General features: G+C 39.0%; 1 protein-coding gene across 1 annotated transcript in view; it reads left to right on the top strand.

Annotated features, from left to right (window-relative positions):
• Nucleotides 1-5,301: 5,301 nt before the first annotated feature.
• ttll7 (tubulin tyrosine ligase-like family, member 7) overlaps nucleotides 5,302-18,173 on the top strand; it is a gene marked incomplete at its 3' end in the record, with an annotated part of 64,738 nt that continues 51,866 nt past the window's right edge. Inside the window, exons 1-7 of the mRNA XM_080505796.1 lie at nucleotides 5,302-5,409; nucleotides 5,627-5,758; nucleotides 7,710-7,831; nucleotides 10,158-10,225; nucleotides 10,511-10,669; nucleotides 14,166-14,382; nucleotides 15,834-15,998. Coding sequence (XP_080361922.1) covers nucleotides 5,385-5,409; nucleotides 5,627-5,758; nucleotides 7,710-7,831; nucleotides 10,158-10,225; nucleotides 10,511-10,669; nucleotides 14,166-14,382; nucleotides 15,834-15,998 — 888 coding nt within the window. The 5' untranslated portion in view covers nucleotides 5,302-5,384. The remainder of the gene's footprint in view (nucleotides 5,410-5,626; nucleotides 5,759-7,709; nucleotides 7,832-10,157; nucleotides 10,226-10,510; nucleotides 10,670-14,165; nucleotides 14,383-15,833; nucleotides 15,999-18,173) is intronic.

Here is an 18,173-nt window from a genome sequence, read left to right as displayed (position 1 = left end):
TGCAAGGTTTCTAAATGAGTTTCCTGGTAACATTGACAAACTTTGTGCATCATGAAGTCTTGTAGTGTAGCAGCCGTGTATCAGCACATTGCAGTTTGGCAGAAAGACTTATAACAGTCCATCATTACTATAAGGTGTGTTGGGAGTGAGGGCACACTGAAACAGTGCAGGACTGGTAAACAAACATCAACAATCATAAAGCAATTGTGAAATATCTGATGCTTACAGAAGCAGGGTATTAAATGGAACAGTTTTGCCTGAATTACTGTAAACTCTCCGTTTGCTGGTGTATTTCAGTACCCTGTGGGCTGACTGCTCCCACACTTGTTCCTCTTCATATCTGGAAAAAAAAGGCACGAAGCCAACGTAAGGTAGCTGGTTATAGCTAATTTTAGACCTACTGGCCACTACATCTAAACCAGCTACTTTGGTGTGATGATGATTATAAACTCATCAATTGTACTTTGTAGACCACAGCAGTGCAGCAGTGAAATAGAAAAGAAAAATGATATTTTAACAATACTGCTCTCACTGTATTTGTTACTGTATGTTTTAGACTTCATCAACAAGTGCCACATTTTGTACACCACAGCATCAAAACACGACGTTGCAAATTGTGACGGATAGAAATATCCCCGTGTGAACAGCAGTGCCTGTTCTTGTGTTTTTGTTGTTGTTTGTTTTGTTTTCTAAAGCTACATTTAGGAGGAGCACCGCTTCTTTATCGGTCAAAACAAAATAGCTGTGCACCACTATCCCTGTGAGAACAGGAATTAACTTTTCATGGTGTTTATTCCCCTGAAATTTCTACTGATCAGAAAAACGATGTAAAAAAATTAGGAAAACTTGATTTATTGTAGCCCCAGTCTACGCTTGATAATGAGTGACTGAAAGCAGTGCCTTGAAATATGATTCTTATTTACTTTGTGAACCAGTGTTCCGATACACAGGGAAACATCTTTAAAATATAGTTGCATGTTAAATTTATCTATGTATGCTTACAATTCCAGGCATGTTGGAACAGTTTCTCTGTATTTTGTTTAATGCTATATTTAAGATGAGTTTTAGCCTTAGGTTGATTATGTCACATTACCCCCCTCCCCCTTTTTTTGTCGACATTCTCTTTTTGACCTAATTGCTTTTCAATTATGAAATCACCCAAAAAGTTTTTGTATAATTTATATTAAAATGTTGCTCTTCACATATTTTATTTACATTTTCATTCAATAATAGAGTTGTGTCATAACAGCAAAGATAACTTCATTCTTTCCCACTATCTCTTTTGAATGCTTCCTCAAGCCCTGCGGTGTTTGTACTGCTGTAAATGCAAGACTGGAGCTTACTGTACATTCAGAAAAGAACCCGTGCCTGCAAATAATGCTCTTTCAGCACGACACAAGGCTAAGTGGCGTTTCCCCAAGCCGTTCTATTGATTTAGTATTTGACGGCCACTCTCAAGATGTAGTTTCATGTAAGGATGCAGTAACAAAACAAACCCTAAGGGATGTACTGCTGGTAGTTGTAGGTGTGACACAGCCTGTCATGTGGAAATGGAGTTGGCCATTTAGGCTCTGCTTTTCCTTTGGTACACTTCTTTCAAAGCTATTTGTGTTGTTTAATGAGGTTTCCCGTTGCTGTAAAAAATTACAACTAAAAGCTGCAGACAATGCACATATTGATGACACGAGATGACACATGACTTGCATGTATTGGATAAATAGAGGAACATTTTGCAACACAATACCCAGAAAGGTAGACATGCGTTTATTTTTGCTTTTAAGGCTGGACAAAAAGAGCATGAAGTGCTCACTTTCTACTGTGTGTGTGTGTGTGTGTGCGTGTTCGAGCGTGTGGATTTGTGTTCGAGTATACGTGCGCGCGCTCTGCGTTCGTCTCGTCACGTTGAACTCTGCCTTGATGGTCCTCTGGCTCACTCTGCTGGGGAAATAGTGGTATTGCGACAAATGAAGATTTTCATGAAAATACAAATTTCATGCAACTGGGGTCAATAGTTTTTGCAAAAAGTTGGTGACATACATACATACATACATACATACATACATACATACATACATACATACAAACCAATAAATACAAACAACCAAAAACATAACTATAAACCTTTGTTGGTGAAGATAAACAACAACAACAACAACAAAAAACAACCAACAAAAGACCCATGACAAGGCCTCCTTGTGCTGGGTCATTCATCAATGAGATACAAAAAGGCCTCCAATGCGACCTTCCATCACAGCCAGACTACCACTTCTTGTTCTCAGATCCACAATGAGAGCCACATCACAATATTAGTGTAGATATTTGAACACTTAAGGTTGTATTTGCCAGTGATATTTAGTTTTTCCCTTTGAAGCTGAACACAAGGTGGTTTACATCACTAATATTGGGTGATCCATATCAAATTACCACCCTCAAAATGTTATCTTTAATTCAAAATGTCTTCTGTAGCTGAAACACTGATGATACTGAGCTGCAATATTTGTTTAAAAAGAATAATTGTTCATTGAATTATAAATGAATAACCCTGCAATATTGCACTGAATAATTAGGACTAACGTCAGAGCAATTGTCTGGGGATTGTGTGTAATTTTCAAATGACTTGCATTAGAGATGATGCTGTGTGCTGTCGCCATAGGGTTGTATTCATAAGGGTTCAGTTGTGTCTCGTGTATCAGACCCGCAGTTGTTGGTGAGGATTTACACAACACAGAAGGCTAAGTGCTTCTATAGAGACAGTGTGGCCTGCCTCTTATACAAAGAACCAGCACACTACTGGGAGGTGGGGGGAGGCAGATCCTCAGCAGGGCAGGTTGCCTTGCTTTAACTCAGGCTACCGTATTTTCCAGACTACTGAGTGCACCTGAATATAAGACGCACCCGTAAAATTTAAAAAGAAGAAAGAAAAAAAAGTATGTATATATAAGCCGCAGGTGTCCACGTTGTAACAGGACAGGAATTTCACCACAGGACAGGGATTGCTCTTATTTTCATAAATTCCCCATCAGTCATTGTATAAGTGGCAGGGTTCAAAGTGTGTGGAAAAAAGTAGTGGCTTATAGTCTGGAAATTACGGTATTTGCTTTGTCTTTGCCCCTCCATGCCTTCTCAGGATCCATGTTGTGTGATAATACATGCAGACCATGGGGCTGATGGTGAAAAAGTGATCAATCAATGTGTTCAAATATTTTGTTATTCTAATTTGTCGAGGTAGTAAAAATCTCAAAGCAAATTAATCAGGTGAATTGGACTTGGTCAAACTCGTTGGTTTAATTAAAGGTATGTACTGCAGAAGCGGATAAGGGTTGAAATGCCTTCCAAGACACCTGACCATGTCCCGTCAACTTGACTCACTTGTACTGAGTGAAATGAATGTGCAATATGTAACAATGCTGTTGAGTATTTTGATGATTTGATTTGAGATTACCGGAATAATTTGATTAAATCACGTTAAAGTCTTTGTACTTTAGGATTTGTTCTGACAGGCAAAGCAGAGTCCATCATTTTTGGCACTTTAGTTTGTCTGCAATATATACATTTTATTTTGCATGTAGATATTAGGATACTAATAAACGGGATATATTGTGCAGCCCTTAATTGATTCCCTGTTAAAAAAAAAAAAAAAGGTGGGGAGTGGGGATGCTGATAGAATAGATAGAGATGCTTTGTAGAATTGTATTTAAGTGTCTTTTAAGTGTGCATGTGCGCTTGTTTGACTGGACACTGTACACTGTTATCACCAGTCAATATAAAGAGTGATTCTTTAACATTTTCTCACCACTAGAGGCTACTGTTGATCTCTTTCTCAATTGAAAAAGAGGCAACACCATTCAGTCTACTCGACATGTGATGTGTGTATGTTTTTTGTGCTGTGGGAAGGTACCGGAGGAAACATCACACACACACATGGGGACAACATGCAAAAGACCCCAATATATAACAGAAAACCTTTTTGTCACTGGATTCTGTTTGATGAGTGTGTTTTTCTTTGTTTTGTATATAGTGTTGTCAAACTTTGAGAAAAAAAATGTTTTATAAATTAAACCATAATATGAGGTTCAGGTGACTTCTGATTGAATTTACAATATTTTTGCAACCAGGATTAAGCCACTTCCAAGGTTCTCCAAGCAGAGAAAAATGTTCACATGTCCAACACACATCAATGATGCCCGAAACACCACATCATCACAATTAAACAAATGTATATGTAAAACACTTAAACATTCTGGCTTGTTGGACCCCTATGGACAGTTACATGTGTGCAGGTTGGGTCTTAAAATGGGCAAACTATGTAGAACAAGCACAAATAAAAAAGAGACCCCAAACACCTCCAACAGAAAAGGGAAGAAAGTATTCAAATCCCATTGACTCTTCTCGCTGTAAAGGAACAATGGTCATCATGGAACAACTATATTTTCCACACTCTCCATATTTGTAATTTTATAGGACATTTTCACAATGGTTGATTACTGGCAAAAGTGATTTGAAGATGCATCCATTGACCATGACTAAGTAACAGCAGAGTTTGGCTGGTGACCCGTGTTCATTTCCCACACTGTTCGTAGCCTGGGGCATATTTTTAACACACCACTTTAAAGATGCCATCTGTTTGAATGAAGTGACCTCCCAGTTATACAGTTAATACCCTTAAACCCAGCTGGCACAAGGCACAACGGGGTGCTGCTGGAGAGGCTTTACATGACAATTGCACTAATATTTCACAGTGATTTTTATGGGATATCAATTATTCCAGCAGACGTTGCACAGCTTCAGACTATTTTATTAGTGGTACTGCTGTGTGAGATTAGCATGGCGTTCTCACTGGGTTGTCCAGTGCCAGATTGACTGATGTCCCCTGTAATAGGCCTTTGTGCTACTGTTAACACTGCTTTACATCGAATGAAGGAAATACACACTGATCCACAATGTGCACTATAGTCCCTTCTGAACAGTCAGCCTTCCACTTGCTTTTCCGCAGCAGTAAAATGCTTTTTCTTGTTCTTCTTCTCCTCTCCAGGCATCCCCCTCTGTCCACCCCCTCCTACCTTTTCTCCTCTTGGGGCTGTAAATAAGCTGGAGTTGTGTAGACCCTTGAGAAGTCCTCCTCCTCACTCTTCCCCACTCCTTCTGGCTCCCCTGCCCTCTCAGATTCCACTGTTGCTGTTTTTGCCGCTGAAAGCTGCCAGGGAGATGCCCAGATGATCCATTGGGCCATTTTAAACCACAACATTCATACAACCCCAGCCATTGAAGAGTAACTAGTACAAGTGTGAGAGAGCCCTTGGAGGGTGCTCTCAGCATCCTGCGAGGCCCACCCGCCAAGCCTGGCAGAAAGCTTGGCTTTCCCCTTTTCTTTTTCAGCACCTGAGATGCCCTCCTCTCCCAACGATGGAGGTAAGTTAAAAAAAAAGAAGAAAAAAAAAAGTTGAAGTATGCCAAAAATGACAGCATGACACTGATATCCTGTTACCATTGTTATGCACATGCATACACATCATATTCAAATACACGGAGCTGCAACAGACCGGATTTCCAATTCTTTTCACTTCTTGGCTTCATAAACAAACGCTATTGAGTTGTCAGTCTTGTTTTATGCCGTCTTGTTCTCTAGAGGATCAAGGAGCGTCCCCCGTGAATGGAAGATCTGTGGGCTCCCGCCAGAAAAGTGGGAAGAGGAAGGTGCACACCAAAAAGAAGAAATGCACAATTACTGCCAATGTTGCTGGCACAAAATATGAAATAGGTATTGTAACTTAATTCTAATATGCTAAAAAAAAAAAAAGCTTTGACAACAACACAAACTACAATATAGATGTTGAACAAGAATTAAAAAAACAAAACAAAAACATTCTGAGTAGAAGTTGAAGCATGCCTGTAACATTTGATCAGTCAGTGGCTTGTGTACATTGAAAAGAAACTGATTTTTCGTGTTGATGCTAATGACGATGTACAGCAGAGTATGCCAAAAATGGTAGAAGTGCTTGTAGTTGCACTCCTATGTAATATTTGTTTCACCATAGTTTCTCATTTTTCACAATATCTCTTCCTATGATGAATATTAAATGATTGTAATGCACAATATATCAGAATTTGTTTTCTGCTAATAAAACAGGATGATATCCTACATAAAATTCTATAATGCTACCCACACACACACACATGCACAAAACAAAACAAAATCTGTGAGAAATAATTTTATGGTTGGTTTGAAACAATAAGATAAATTCATCATAACACCAAGATAATCTATTTATTATTATCTTTAGTGTGACTTACTCAATTTCTCAAAACACCACAAATCTAATCACATCGTTGCCTCAACAATAAAATGTAATATGCTGGGGTGGATTGTTTCAAAGAGACTTGTTTTTTTTAATTTGTTGTCTTAAATTCAACTTAAAAGAGTTGCAGTCCAGTGAACCAGTTTACACAGAGACACATTGACCTTATATTCATACACAAATCTTTGTTGAAGTAATTTAACTTGGCATTGAGGTTTTTTTTTTTTTTTTTTTTTTTTTAAAGATTGTACTAAAAGTGCATTGTAAGCACTCCTTACATGTTCAAAATATTGTGGCAGCAGTGCTCTCATGGGTAAACTACAACCTATGAAACTAAAGAGTCAGCAGCTTCAAGTAGAAGTTGGAGGCTGTCGGGATTCTGTAGGTAGATGGACGTCCAGCTGTGAGTCAGTCCGCTTGCTGTGACGAGACCCTCACAGTGGCCATTCTGAGAGTAGAGGCTGGCAATTCTGAAGCAAAATTAACACTAAGTGCCAAATGGATGGCTCATTTTTGCCGTTGTCTTTTTTTCCTCCTTGTCTTTTTCGTTACAGAATTGATTGTATTGCAGGTAAAGGTTAAAAGTCACGGACGGCAGTGTTGGAAATCTGCTTTATACCCACTGAGAAAGGAGCATAAACTCTGGCCCTGAGGATATCGTTTTAGTAAGATATGCAGGAAAGGATTGATGATGGCCTTGTTATACTCTAGATCCTGCTGTTAACTGTGAGCATAAGCCTGCTGTGATGCAAATCTTCCTTGTTCCAGTTAGCGAAACACTGTTAGCCTCTACTGATGTTAACAGATTGATGAAGTCGCATCTTTTGCCCATTCAAGCACTATCACGCAACATTAGGCAAGCCTTCTCCAGGTTTATGAAGGCTCTCAAGAAATTAATTAATACCTTGTTTCGTTAGGGCATATGAATTTTTCATTACTCCCTGAATAATGAATAGTCGTTGGATTGATGTTCAAATGGGCTTGCCACCTATCTCTCATACTATGGGGTTTCCGTTGAGATTTGAAAGCATTAGAGACAATTTATCTTTTTGGAAAGAGGCATTACGTTCGGCTGCTTTGCCACCATTCCATGAATGGTAAATATAGCTGGGAGCTTTTTGATTTATAATCTACCAGACTCATTTCTCCCCTAATGTATGCAAACACCAAATTTAGGCCCCGCAAAATATCGGAATGAAATATTGATCTGTAAGCAGAAATATTTTATTTGTCGAGCCACATCGTATTTCATTTCGATATTTGAAATTTACCCTTTCCTCATGGATATGTCTCAAAGCTCATTTTGGTTATTTTCTTGAAATCACTATGTAAAATTGATAAAAAAAAAAAAAAATGGTTGCACTGCTCGTGCTTTTGAGAGAAAAAGAAAACATTATGGGTGTTTGTCCACAGTTCGTATAGTCATCAAAGACATGGACTTCATCAAGACCCGAGATGACGATGAGACTGCCAACCTCATCTGGAATGACTCAGCGGTGCAGCATGAGAAAATTGCTGAGCTCAGGAATTATCAGGTACACGGCACAGCTTCAGTTTCTTGTCACGTCAGTCCACATTGATTGGGGACACTCGAGCCCAGAGGTTATAGCAGAGAGATTATATGCTCTGAAAAAGGGTATCAGGTCCAATTTGCTGTACTGACCAGGTGAATGTGCCACTTAACCTTTGTGGTGTACTTTTAAAAAAAGCGGCTCAGTGGCCAATAGCTCTGGACGTGATCAACTCCCACATGAAACCTCAAAGCATATGAATGTATCTTGGTTCCCCCCCAAAAAAGATCTTATATGTTTAACATAATTTTGAATTTAAATTAAAGCAACTTCTTTCTAAAAACATGTATCGTTAGAAGGAAAGATAAAATACAATTTCCGTCTAAGCATTAGATAAAACAGTAGAAACAATATCTAGGACTTTAAGAAATATTTCATCTGAATAAAAGGGTTTAAGATGAATCATGTTCAACCTTCCAAACTTTCAGATTATAGTTTCAATAAAAGTTTTGATATATCTTTATTGGTAATTGCAAAACGGAACTTGTTGCAGTTGTCCTGAAGTTGAACAATCTGATAAACTACCACGAACTGCCTCAAGCATCTTAAATATTTTATACTAAAACGTGATAAAAAGAATTTGCACTTTAGTAGGTATATCAGAATCCCCCCAAAGTATTTGGATTCAATTGAAAGTTGACAGATAAGATACCTCTGAACAGTAAAGTTTAAATCACAATATTACATTTTTCAAGTTAAACATCTGTAAGCATTTAAGAACAACATATACATGAATATAGAACAAAGGCGTTTCAAGCTGTATAAACACATTGATGAACTATAATTGTGATGTGTGCATTGAAGTAAAAACTGTTTTAGTCTATCTTCAAAAAACTGACTGGATAAGAAAGTTCTTATATCCAGCCTTTAATAGAGTGAAAATAAAACTTAACAGGTAAAAGTATGTTCTGCAGTAGTTCTGCATGTACAATGTGGCATCTCTAAATTCCCCATGTCTCCCAGGCACATAGTCACACAAACAATAAAAAAAAAGAAGGAAAAAATCTAAATGAAACAAAACTGAAAGCAGATGGCAGAGATCGTACATCTAGCATCTTGGGACATTTTCAGCAAAGGAGAGCAACAGTTAAGATTCAATTTACTGAGAGCCCTGGTAGCCAGTGACAGGCAGCAAAATAGAAAACCTGGCTGAACTCGGAGAGCGATAACGTTTACACACACGGATCGTGAACTTCAAATGGTGGTGGTGGTCTAATTCAGAACTGATGTTGATCAGAAAGGCCCCAGCAAGGTTTGATCTGAAGTATTCATGCTTTTCTGAGAGTGATCTTACCTCTGTTTGACCCCACCCCCAGTCCTGCTGAGTGAACTTGACTGCTTACTCTCAGCTCTGAGGAACATTAGCCGTCTATCGTGCTTATTTGATTAGACTGGGCACTAATGATCGATTGAATCACTGGTTAGTCAGAAGGAGTATGGCATGATCAGATGGGAGGGGGCAGCAAGAGTTCAGTTCAGTAAATTGAATATAACAACTGCTTTAACAGCTTAACATGCAACAATGTGGCCCATTTTTCACATGCATCTGGTGATTCGCTGCTTCTTTTTTCTCCTTCATGCCACTGTGTCGCTTCATAAGATAATTGTTTGCAGCAAAAGTACAAGACTCTCAACAATTGGGTTTGATTTGCCCTCACAAGCCATGTAATCCCACGGCTTTAGCGTAATTATGCAATCTCTTCCGAATCCATAATTACAACTGTCTCGTTTGGATAATAATCACACATTCTCTTTCTCACTCTTTTTCTCTCTTTTCTTTTCTTTTTTTCCTTTTTTTCCTCTCAGTGATGTACTGTGAGAGTTTGCTGTCAACTTTCTGCTCATATGAGCCTAATTAACGTCCCTGTTCAGGCTCATTTGGTCAAAGAATACAGAAAACCCAGAGTTTTTCCTTTGCCTCCACCCTCCTTTCAGCACATTCAAAGCAATTCATTCAACTGTCACTGCAGGAGCTTGCGATGCAGAACCAATTACCTTGGCCCCTCTGAGTTGAGATTGATCGTTTTTTTTTTTTCCCTGCCTCTTCCCTCCCCAACCTTTTAAAGTATATATATAAAAAAAAAAGAACACGGTAAACTAAATAAGGGTTGAGAAAGGTCTCAGCGTCACCTTTTTGTTTTGAGTCTGTAATTGGGCATAAATGTCAGAACATTGTAAGCTCACTTCAGGTTGCTGCCTTTAATGTGCTCATTTTTATGAAGGGGTGGGATTGGAATTGAGTGGCGTAATGGCCCTAACAACATTATTATGTCTGCTTGTCCCTCTGTAGAGAATTAACCATTTCCCTGGCATGGGCGAAATCTGCCGCAAAGACTGCCTTGCAAGGAACATGTCCAAGTAAGTTTTCTGTTTTTCTTAACACCAAATAAGATACTTTGCTTTAGTTGCATATGCATGGAAAAAAAAAAAAATTAGCATCAAGGATACCTTGATCTTAGAATACCACTGCATACTTGTAGCACTCCAAAATTATGAGCCAAGTATGTAGGCAGTGCAATGGGATTAAAAGCTCCATCCCTCCTTGAATTATAAAAAAAAAAAAAAAAAAAAAGAATCCTTAAACTGTTAGTATTTTAAAAATGTACATTTCTTCCCCACTGTCCCTTTTCTGAATATTTCAAGAATGGTCAAGTGCCAGGCTCAAGAGTACAGCTTCATACCCAAAACTTGGATCTTCCCTGCTGAGTACACGCAGTTCCAAAACTATGTCCAAGAGCTACGCAGGAAGCGCAAGCAGAAGACCTTCATTGTCAAACCTGCCAACGGAGCCATGGGTCATGGGTAGGTCAGAGGCTAGCATGTATACTGTCTCTTCACATTGACTGACATTGACAGGGTGACACTGACTGGTTGGGAAGATGCAGAGTAAAAAAAAAAAAAAAAATTGTTAGGAGAGCAAACGGGACAAGACAATAAGAAGTTTGCAACCCTGACATTTGTGTCTATGGAAATAGAATTATGGTTTAGGACCAGATTGAGCTTTTGAACTGAGACGGTGTGAATGTCAGTGTCCTTGATCATAAATCTCAGGGTATACACACACACACACACACACACACACACACACACACACACACACACACACACACACACACACACACACACACACACACACACACACACACACACACACACACACACACACACACACATACACACGGTTCCCTGTTTCTGAAGTCTCCACGTGTGATTACTGGATTTTTTTTATGAAGCACCATCAGCAGAGACGGGTCAGACTAGAGAATTGACACAGAAGGCTGCTGCAGGGCGCTCTGTCCCTAAATAGCATCATTTTACGTGCAAGCATTGTAAAATGACTTTTATTTACAGCTGTTGATTCAGTTAAAATCCAGTCCAACCTGTTGGGTCTTTACTTTTGAGTCGAAGATACCATTAAGTTTCAAGACTGTGATGTTGTTTTTGACATTAATTTAAGAATGGCTATTTATAGTTTCTAAATTATTTAAATAGGATTGGGAAAACCCAGATGGGCGTTTGATCTGTCCAGGTTGCTATTTGTGTTTTGTCAGATAAAATGAGCTCTACCTCGCTCCTGGTAATGCCACCTTTCTTTTATTCATTTTTCTCTTTCCCTTGTCTCTTTTACAATCTTTTTAACTGATTGTATAATTTTGTGCCACAGATACTTGTATGGTACTCAAGCTGAATAGGTTTTCTGCTGATCTTCGTGGGGGCCAAGGCCTCTCAGACAAAACAGATGAAGTGGTTCCAATTTCATCGATTCAGATAATTCAGTCTCGTAAATTAAATAAATAAATCAAAGAGTGCCACAACAGTAAATATATATTTTGGGATTTCACTATGCTTTAAAATGAATATGTATGCTTACATCTCACATATTTGTCGTTGGAGCACTTCGCAATCTGTTCAAATTCTTCAGATTGTGCAATATTTTTTATGGACTTATTCTTTGAAATTTAATCCCTGAGGGTATGAAACATGAAGAAATAATTTTGAGTACCTTCATCTCTGGCACCAATAGGTGGGGATATTGAAGTAGAAATAGCTCAGTGTGCCTCACCTCCCCCTGTAATTCTCTTTGAATTTGTCCTTTCTGGTATAATGTGAGCATTACTTATCCTCCATGCTGCACTAAGCCCTTATTTATTAAAGAATAAAAGGCAGCAAAGGCTGAATTATTGCAATACATTAAGAATATGAAAGATGATGAGTTTAGCTCGACCACTCAACAGCAGGCGGCTCACAAGATTAGATTTTTCTTTTCTTTCCTTTTTTCTTTTTTGCATGGTGTGACGCGGCAGGAAATTAAGTTATCTCTCCCCCCTGTAATTTATTTTTCTGTCGACCAACTAAATGAAGTTATTGTTTGTGTCTGAAGCCCAGCTTATTATAAGGGGAAACAAAATAAAAGCGTGTGTGGAGCTTAAAAAAAAAAGCGAGATCCCCTCCAGTGGCAAATTAAATAGGCAGGGGAGAGTGGGCCGTGATTATCTGACGACCGCAGCTCATCAATCATGTCGTCTTCTCCTCAGCTATTTCAACTCAACTAACTAACACTGTTAACCCCGTCCTCATCACTCAGCTTGCTGTCTGTTCGGGTGGCCCCTCCGCTTGTTGATCAGGCTCCAAATGACTTCCTGCTCTTTTCTGTTCATCCACTGTGATAAGGAGGCCAATGAAGCCTTTTTTTTTCTTTTTTTAACACAACTCAGATGACATTTGGAAGTACTGTTTTATGAACCCCAAAAAACAAATAGTTTTACACTGAAGAGTCCCAACACTCGGAGGATTTTAACCAAGTCCTTATGGAATGGACACCGAGTTAAAATGGTATTTTATTAGTTTATCACTCTTTGGCAAATAATACCTGATCCTAATCTGTTTATTTTTATTTATTAAGCCTCATTTGAAGTTTTCCAACTTTATTTCAGTGTTTTTGCTTCATTAGAGCTAACTGAGCGCATTAATTATTTGATGAAATCACAACAGCCAAGGCAGCACTGCTCTCATTCTCGGGGTACTGTACGTTCTTACTTTGATTACAGAAGCCAGAGAAATGTTTGCCCTCTGGTAGCTTGGTGCCACAATATCCCATACCGCTCGCTCTATGAATGAAACAATCAAGTCATTACATCTTGGCTGAGTGTTGTTTGTGTGTGCCGTGTGCATGCTTGCAAGTGTGTAATGGAGCCTTCCTGGTCACGCATGTAACCAATTTAGCCCAAGTCAACCTTAACTATGAGTGATTGTGATACAGGTCAGTTGCTTTGCTTCTACATAGTGGAGGATTGTTTATAAATGACCCCCTCACCCTCAGTACACACGTTCAGACAGCCTCTCCCTTTCAGACGCACAGTTAGAGAAAAAAAAAAAAAATCCCCTCGTGGATGTACAGAAACTAATGCACCTCCTTCTTGAGTCTTGAGCTAGTAAGGGTCTGTGGACTGTAAGACTTGAGCACCCCTGACATGAGACCAAAGCAAGCGGATTAAAGTAGTTTAAAACAGAGCGCAATGCCCACTTCTATTAACCTGCTCACAGTTTTAAAAAACAAAAACATTTGATGGATCATTTGCACTGCCCTGCAGTTTGACTTAAAAAAAAAAAAGGTTTACAACCTATATTAAGGCTTTGGGTGAGACAAACCATCATTTGTGTTGTCTCTGAATGCTTGCATGCATTTGAAAGAATTTGATAAGACATGAAAGACAAGGAAATGGTAACACAATCTGTATAAATGGCAATAAAGAATTCTATTTTATTCTATTAATTCTCAATACACCTATTTGCATTTTTTTTCATCCAGGGCTGCATGCCTATAGAAGCTCACATGAATACCATAATTTCTTTACCACTTTCAGTTGAAGGCTGAATGTCCTATGTAAGGGTTGAAATTATTGTTTACAAAGCATGGACATTCCTTTTCTCTCTTAACTCCATATAATACTTGAGATTATGGTATTATCCAGTAATTTAAAAAAGCAGAAGTCCAAAGTCATTCTAGGGTTGTAAAGATTAATAGTACGGGATATTTGTCACACCATAATTATGTCTCCAATTTTTCCAAATGACTTTGTAATGAAATATTACATTTTAAGCCATAAAAGCTGTGTCTTGTTTGCTCCAACATGTATATAAAACAGTACCAATGTTATTAGTCTTGTTCATGGTCTCTTCTATGGTCCCATCTATCACTTTTTTAATTATCTTTTTTGTCTTTACTATCCCATATTTTATTATGCTGCTGACGACACCCTAATTCCCCCGAGGATTAATAATGTTTCTGTCGATCCAGGATCTCACTTATCCGCAACTGTGAGAAGCTGCCAGTGCATGAGCACTTTATAGTTCAGGAGTACCTGGACAAGCCCTTCCTGATGGAGGGATACAAGTTTGACCTCCGCATCTATGTCCTCGTCACTTCTTGTGATCCGCTCCGCATATTCCTGTACAACGATGGCCTGGTCAGAATGGGCACAGAGAAGTACCATGCGCCCAGTGAAGCCAACTTGGTGAGTCACCCCCCCCCCCCGACACACACACACACCAAAAATGTATCTGATAACAACATTGCATAACCTGTATGCATCTTTAGTATCCATGCTTCTGCAATTTAGCACAATCAAAATATTCAATCAATCTATTTATGTTTATTGTCTGTTTGTTTTATGTCAATTTGTGTTTTAGGGACATTCACACACACTGATATCCTGAATGCACACAGCTGAGCAAAAATGTCCACATGCCAGGTGTCTCCTGTAATATCAAGCCGCTCATATTTGCCTTGAGGTGCTGCACCTGGTGAAGCACAGTCTGTTTGCTCATGATGGGACGGACACACACGTACATGCTGGCACGCACAACACACACGCACAGCTTCCTATCAGGAGAGACGCTCATCTAAAATATGAACACACACGCATAGACATGCTGCATGGCTCTCGTGACACAAGTGTGTATTGTCTTAGTCTGTAGCACATGACAGAGGGAGTCATTCCATAGAGATGGATGTTCAGTCCCGCGGAGAGCGGCTCCCAGACAGCCATCAGCGGCTGAAGTGGCCTGCAGTCACACAGTTAATACCTTTTTTAGGCGAAGGACAAGGATGTGTTGTCTCAGAATATGAGGGATGGTGTTTAAAGAGAGGGATCCAACAAGCATTACTCAACCGCTGATTATATAGTCAAGCGTTAAATGATGCATTCGAGCCATGCGCTTGTAACTGCTAATACCTGTGGCCCTTGCAGGATGGGATGCTTCTAAAGGCCTGTCCACACAAGAATGCCGTTTCACGTAATAAACACATCGTTTTTGGCCGTATACTAGAAGGTCACACAATGACCTGATTTACTTCACTATACCACATCCTCTTCTACTTTTTCCTACTCCATTATGTTTGCACTTATTGTTCTGGAGAAACATATTTGGCATTGTATTGTAGGCTTGTACTATGTTGCAAAACCAAATTATCGGATGGGTGATCAAGACAAAATGAGTATGTCACGTTAGTTAGAACTCTGGTTTTGAAAAAGAGGAACTTGAGACTAATGGTTTCAATTATATATTTTTCAAGACGTTGTTGCAGCCCATATTTTATAGTGTTGACTGGTAAACTGTTGAGTCTTCAACAGTTTCTTCGTCTTAACTTTAATTTGCATTCTCCTGTGAGACAGCGATTTGAAGCCCGGTGTGCGGACCAATAATCAGATATAACTGACTAATAGGTGGGAGTAGACTGAGGTGAAAGAAGTTTTTTTTTTTTTTTCAGGATCACAAGTGAATAAAGGGATCCAAGAAAATTTTTAAAAAGTAACATTTTCACACACCAACAAACAAAACATGCCATCTGGAACCAATTACATTTATGGCTGCTCTGCAGATTAGATTTTTGATGTTGTGAAAAATGTATTAAAAGATGTTTACTTGTTTTACACAACTAACTAATTCATTTTTGTCTATACAGAGTCAGCTTTTCATGCATCTGACCAACTACTCAGTCAACAAACACAATGAGAACTTTGAGCGCGATGAGACAGTGGACAAAGGCAGCAAGAGGTCCATCTGCTGGTTCACAGAGTTCCTCCGTGCCAACGACTATGATGTGGCCAAGTTCTGGGGAGATGTCTCTGTACGTGGGTAGTTCACTCAAACAAATGCAAACACAGATACTACTACATGCAGCTGTACTACAATAGTTCTTCCCTAACAGAAATGATATATTGAACAACAACAAAACACTCCACAAATGCTAACAAGTGAATGCATCCACATCTGTAACCCTCCATATGGACACATACTTTTTCTCACCAATATAGTTTGGGCCTCACACAAGTGAACCAGCTGAGGTTTAATATGATTTTTTTATGACATTGATTCAGTGAGCTTATTTAAATGCAGGAAGACATTAGAGAAAACATCATTCCTGGAGGGTGAGCTCTCTTTATCTGGCACTGCTCTATGCTCAACCAAACACCTTAACTTGAAAATGATTGAATCTGATTTGTTCTATTTTTTTTTTTTTTCTTAAAATATTATTTATGTTTCTGCAATCAAATATAATCAACTTTGACCCACAGATACAAGTCAGGACCCGCACACATAGACATTCATAGACATTCATGCATTCACGTTCACACACGTATGCCAACAATAAGACATATTGTATGCACACGCAGCTGACCATAAATGTCCACATGCCAAATTCTAGCCACCTACATGGCTTCTTCAGTAGTTACTTTTATTTCAGTCCTGATTCTTTTTCCCTTCTGAATGACTTTGTTGTTTATTTCTTCATGACTTTGAGTCTTTGTCCCTAAGTCCTGACCCACTCTGGATGTGTCATCTGTCAGTGCTTTATGTTAGCTCTGTGGTCTGCTTGCATTTTAGCAGTACTGAAGTTCAAAACGAAATCCCATTATCCTCTACTCAGCACAAGCTTATATTTCTTCTTTTCATCAAACTTCACATTTCGTTACCTTCCTCGTCCCGAAGTTTTCCCTTTGCATTAGTATCTTTTTCTCACTCTGTTCTAGGGCTTCTCAATTAATTGAATTTTAATTGTGATTACAATTTTGGCTCCAGACGTTCTCAAAATTCATATAATCAAGGAAAAACGATAATGTTGTAAAGTCGATGAACGGGAGTCGGAGGCGTCGTGTTCAGCAAGTAACTCCAAACTTTATTCTCCTTTAATCCATACTTCTTAATAACTCTTTTTTTCTTTCTCTCTCCAACAAGAGATCGCAGCGCACACGCTGTTACACTAAAATACTACTGACCGGAAACCCCGCCTCTCTACAAAATAAAGCTCCCCACTCTGGTGATCAGTTCAGGTCATAATTCGCCCAGTTACTGTGGGGCGGAGGGGAACTTGATTTTGTAGAGAGACGCTGTTTCCGAGCGGAAGTCGCTTTGTTGTTACACCGTGTTTCGCTCCGTTGGAGAGATGAGAGGAAAAAAATGAAAGAAGAAATGAGAGAAAAGAAAAGCGTTTCTTAAAATGGAAAATAAAGTTTGGAGTGCCTTGCTGGACACTCCGCCTCTGACTCCCGTTCATCGGCTCTACACCACCACAATTTTATTTTGGACCAATTTATCAATTGATATTTTTAATTGAGCAGCTGTACTCTTTTCTCCTATTAGGCTTGTATAATCTGACCAGTTGCTCTATTTTGTCCTGGAATGCAGCACTATAAAACATCATTTATTCTGTTTACGCTAATGAATGAATGAATCTTAATTTTTTTTAACAAGTACCAAAAAAAAAGAACAACAGAAACAAACAAAGTTAAAAAGATCCAGGATTCAAGAGACACACACTCCAATTTTATCATGTGTGCTTTACATCTGGATTAAACTTGTTTGAAAAGGGAGTAAAATAATTCGGAAGGAAAACAGAACCGGGAATGAAGAGGTGGACTGAAGAAAATAAGTAATTTTCTTTGTCTCACATCTTTCTTGTCCCCTAGTGACACACCAGAGTGTCACTCTCTGACTCAGCCAGACCATCCACCTCTTCTGTTGCTCTCACATTTTTTTTTCTCTGCACTTTCTTCAGAAGTTTCAATACTTTGGTGTTACTGCTGTCCACTCACACTCACACTCACACACTGTGCTTTGTTTTCACTCTGTCTTTACGCTCTCTGCTCTGCTCTCTCTCCCTTCTTCTCCTTTCATCTCTCCTCTTACATCTTGTTCCAGTACTAACCTTGCAGACTGCTCTGACTCTTTCCGCCAATGGTCACAGGCAGAGATTTTGTTTTCCCAAAGATCGTCTCTGGGGTTTAAAAAGACTGCATATGTT

This window comes from Blennius ocellaris (genome assembly GCF_963422515.1).
Source record: "Blennius ocellaris genome assembly, chromosome: 12".
Classification (NCBI taxonomy): domain Eukaryota; kingdom Metazoa; phylum Chordata; class Actinopteri; order Blenniiformes; family Blenniidae; genus Blennius; species Blennius ocellaris.
Note: the sequence above shows the minus strand (reverse complement) of the source record. Positions and strands in the feature narration are given on the sequence as shown.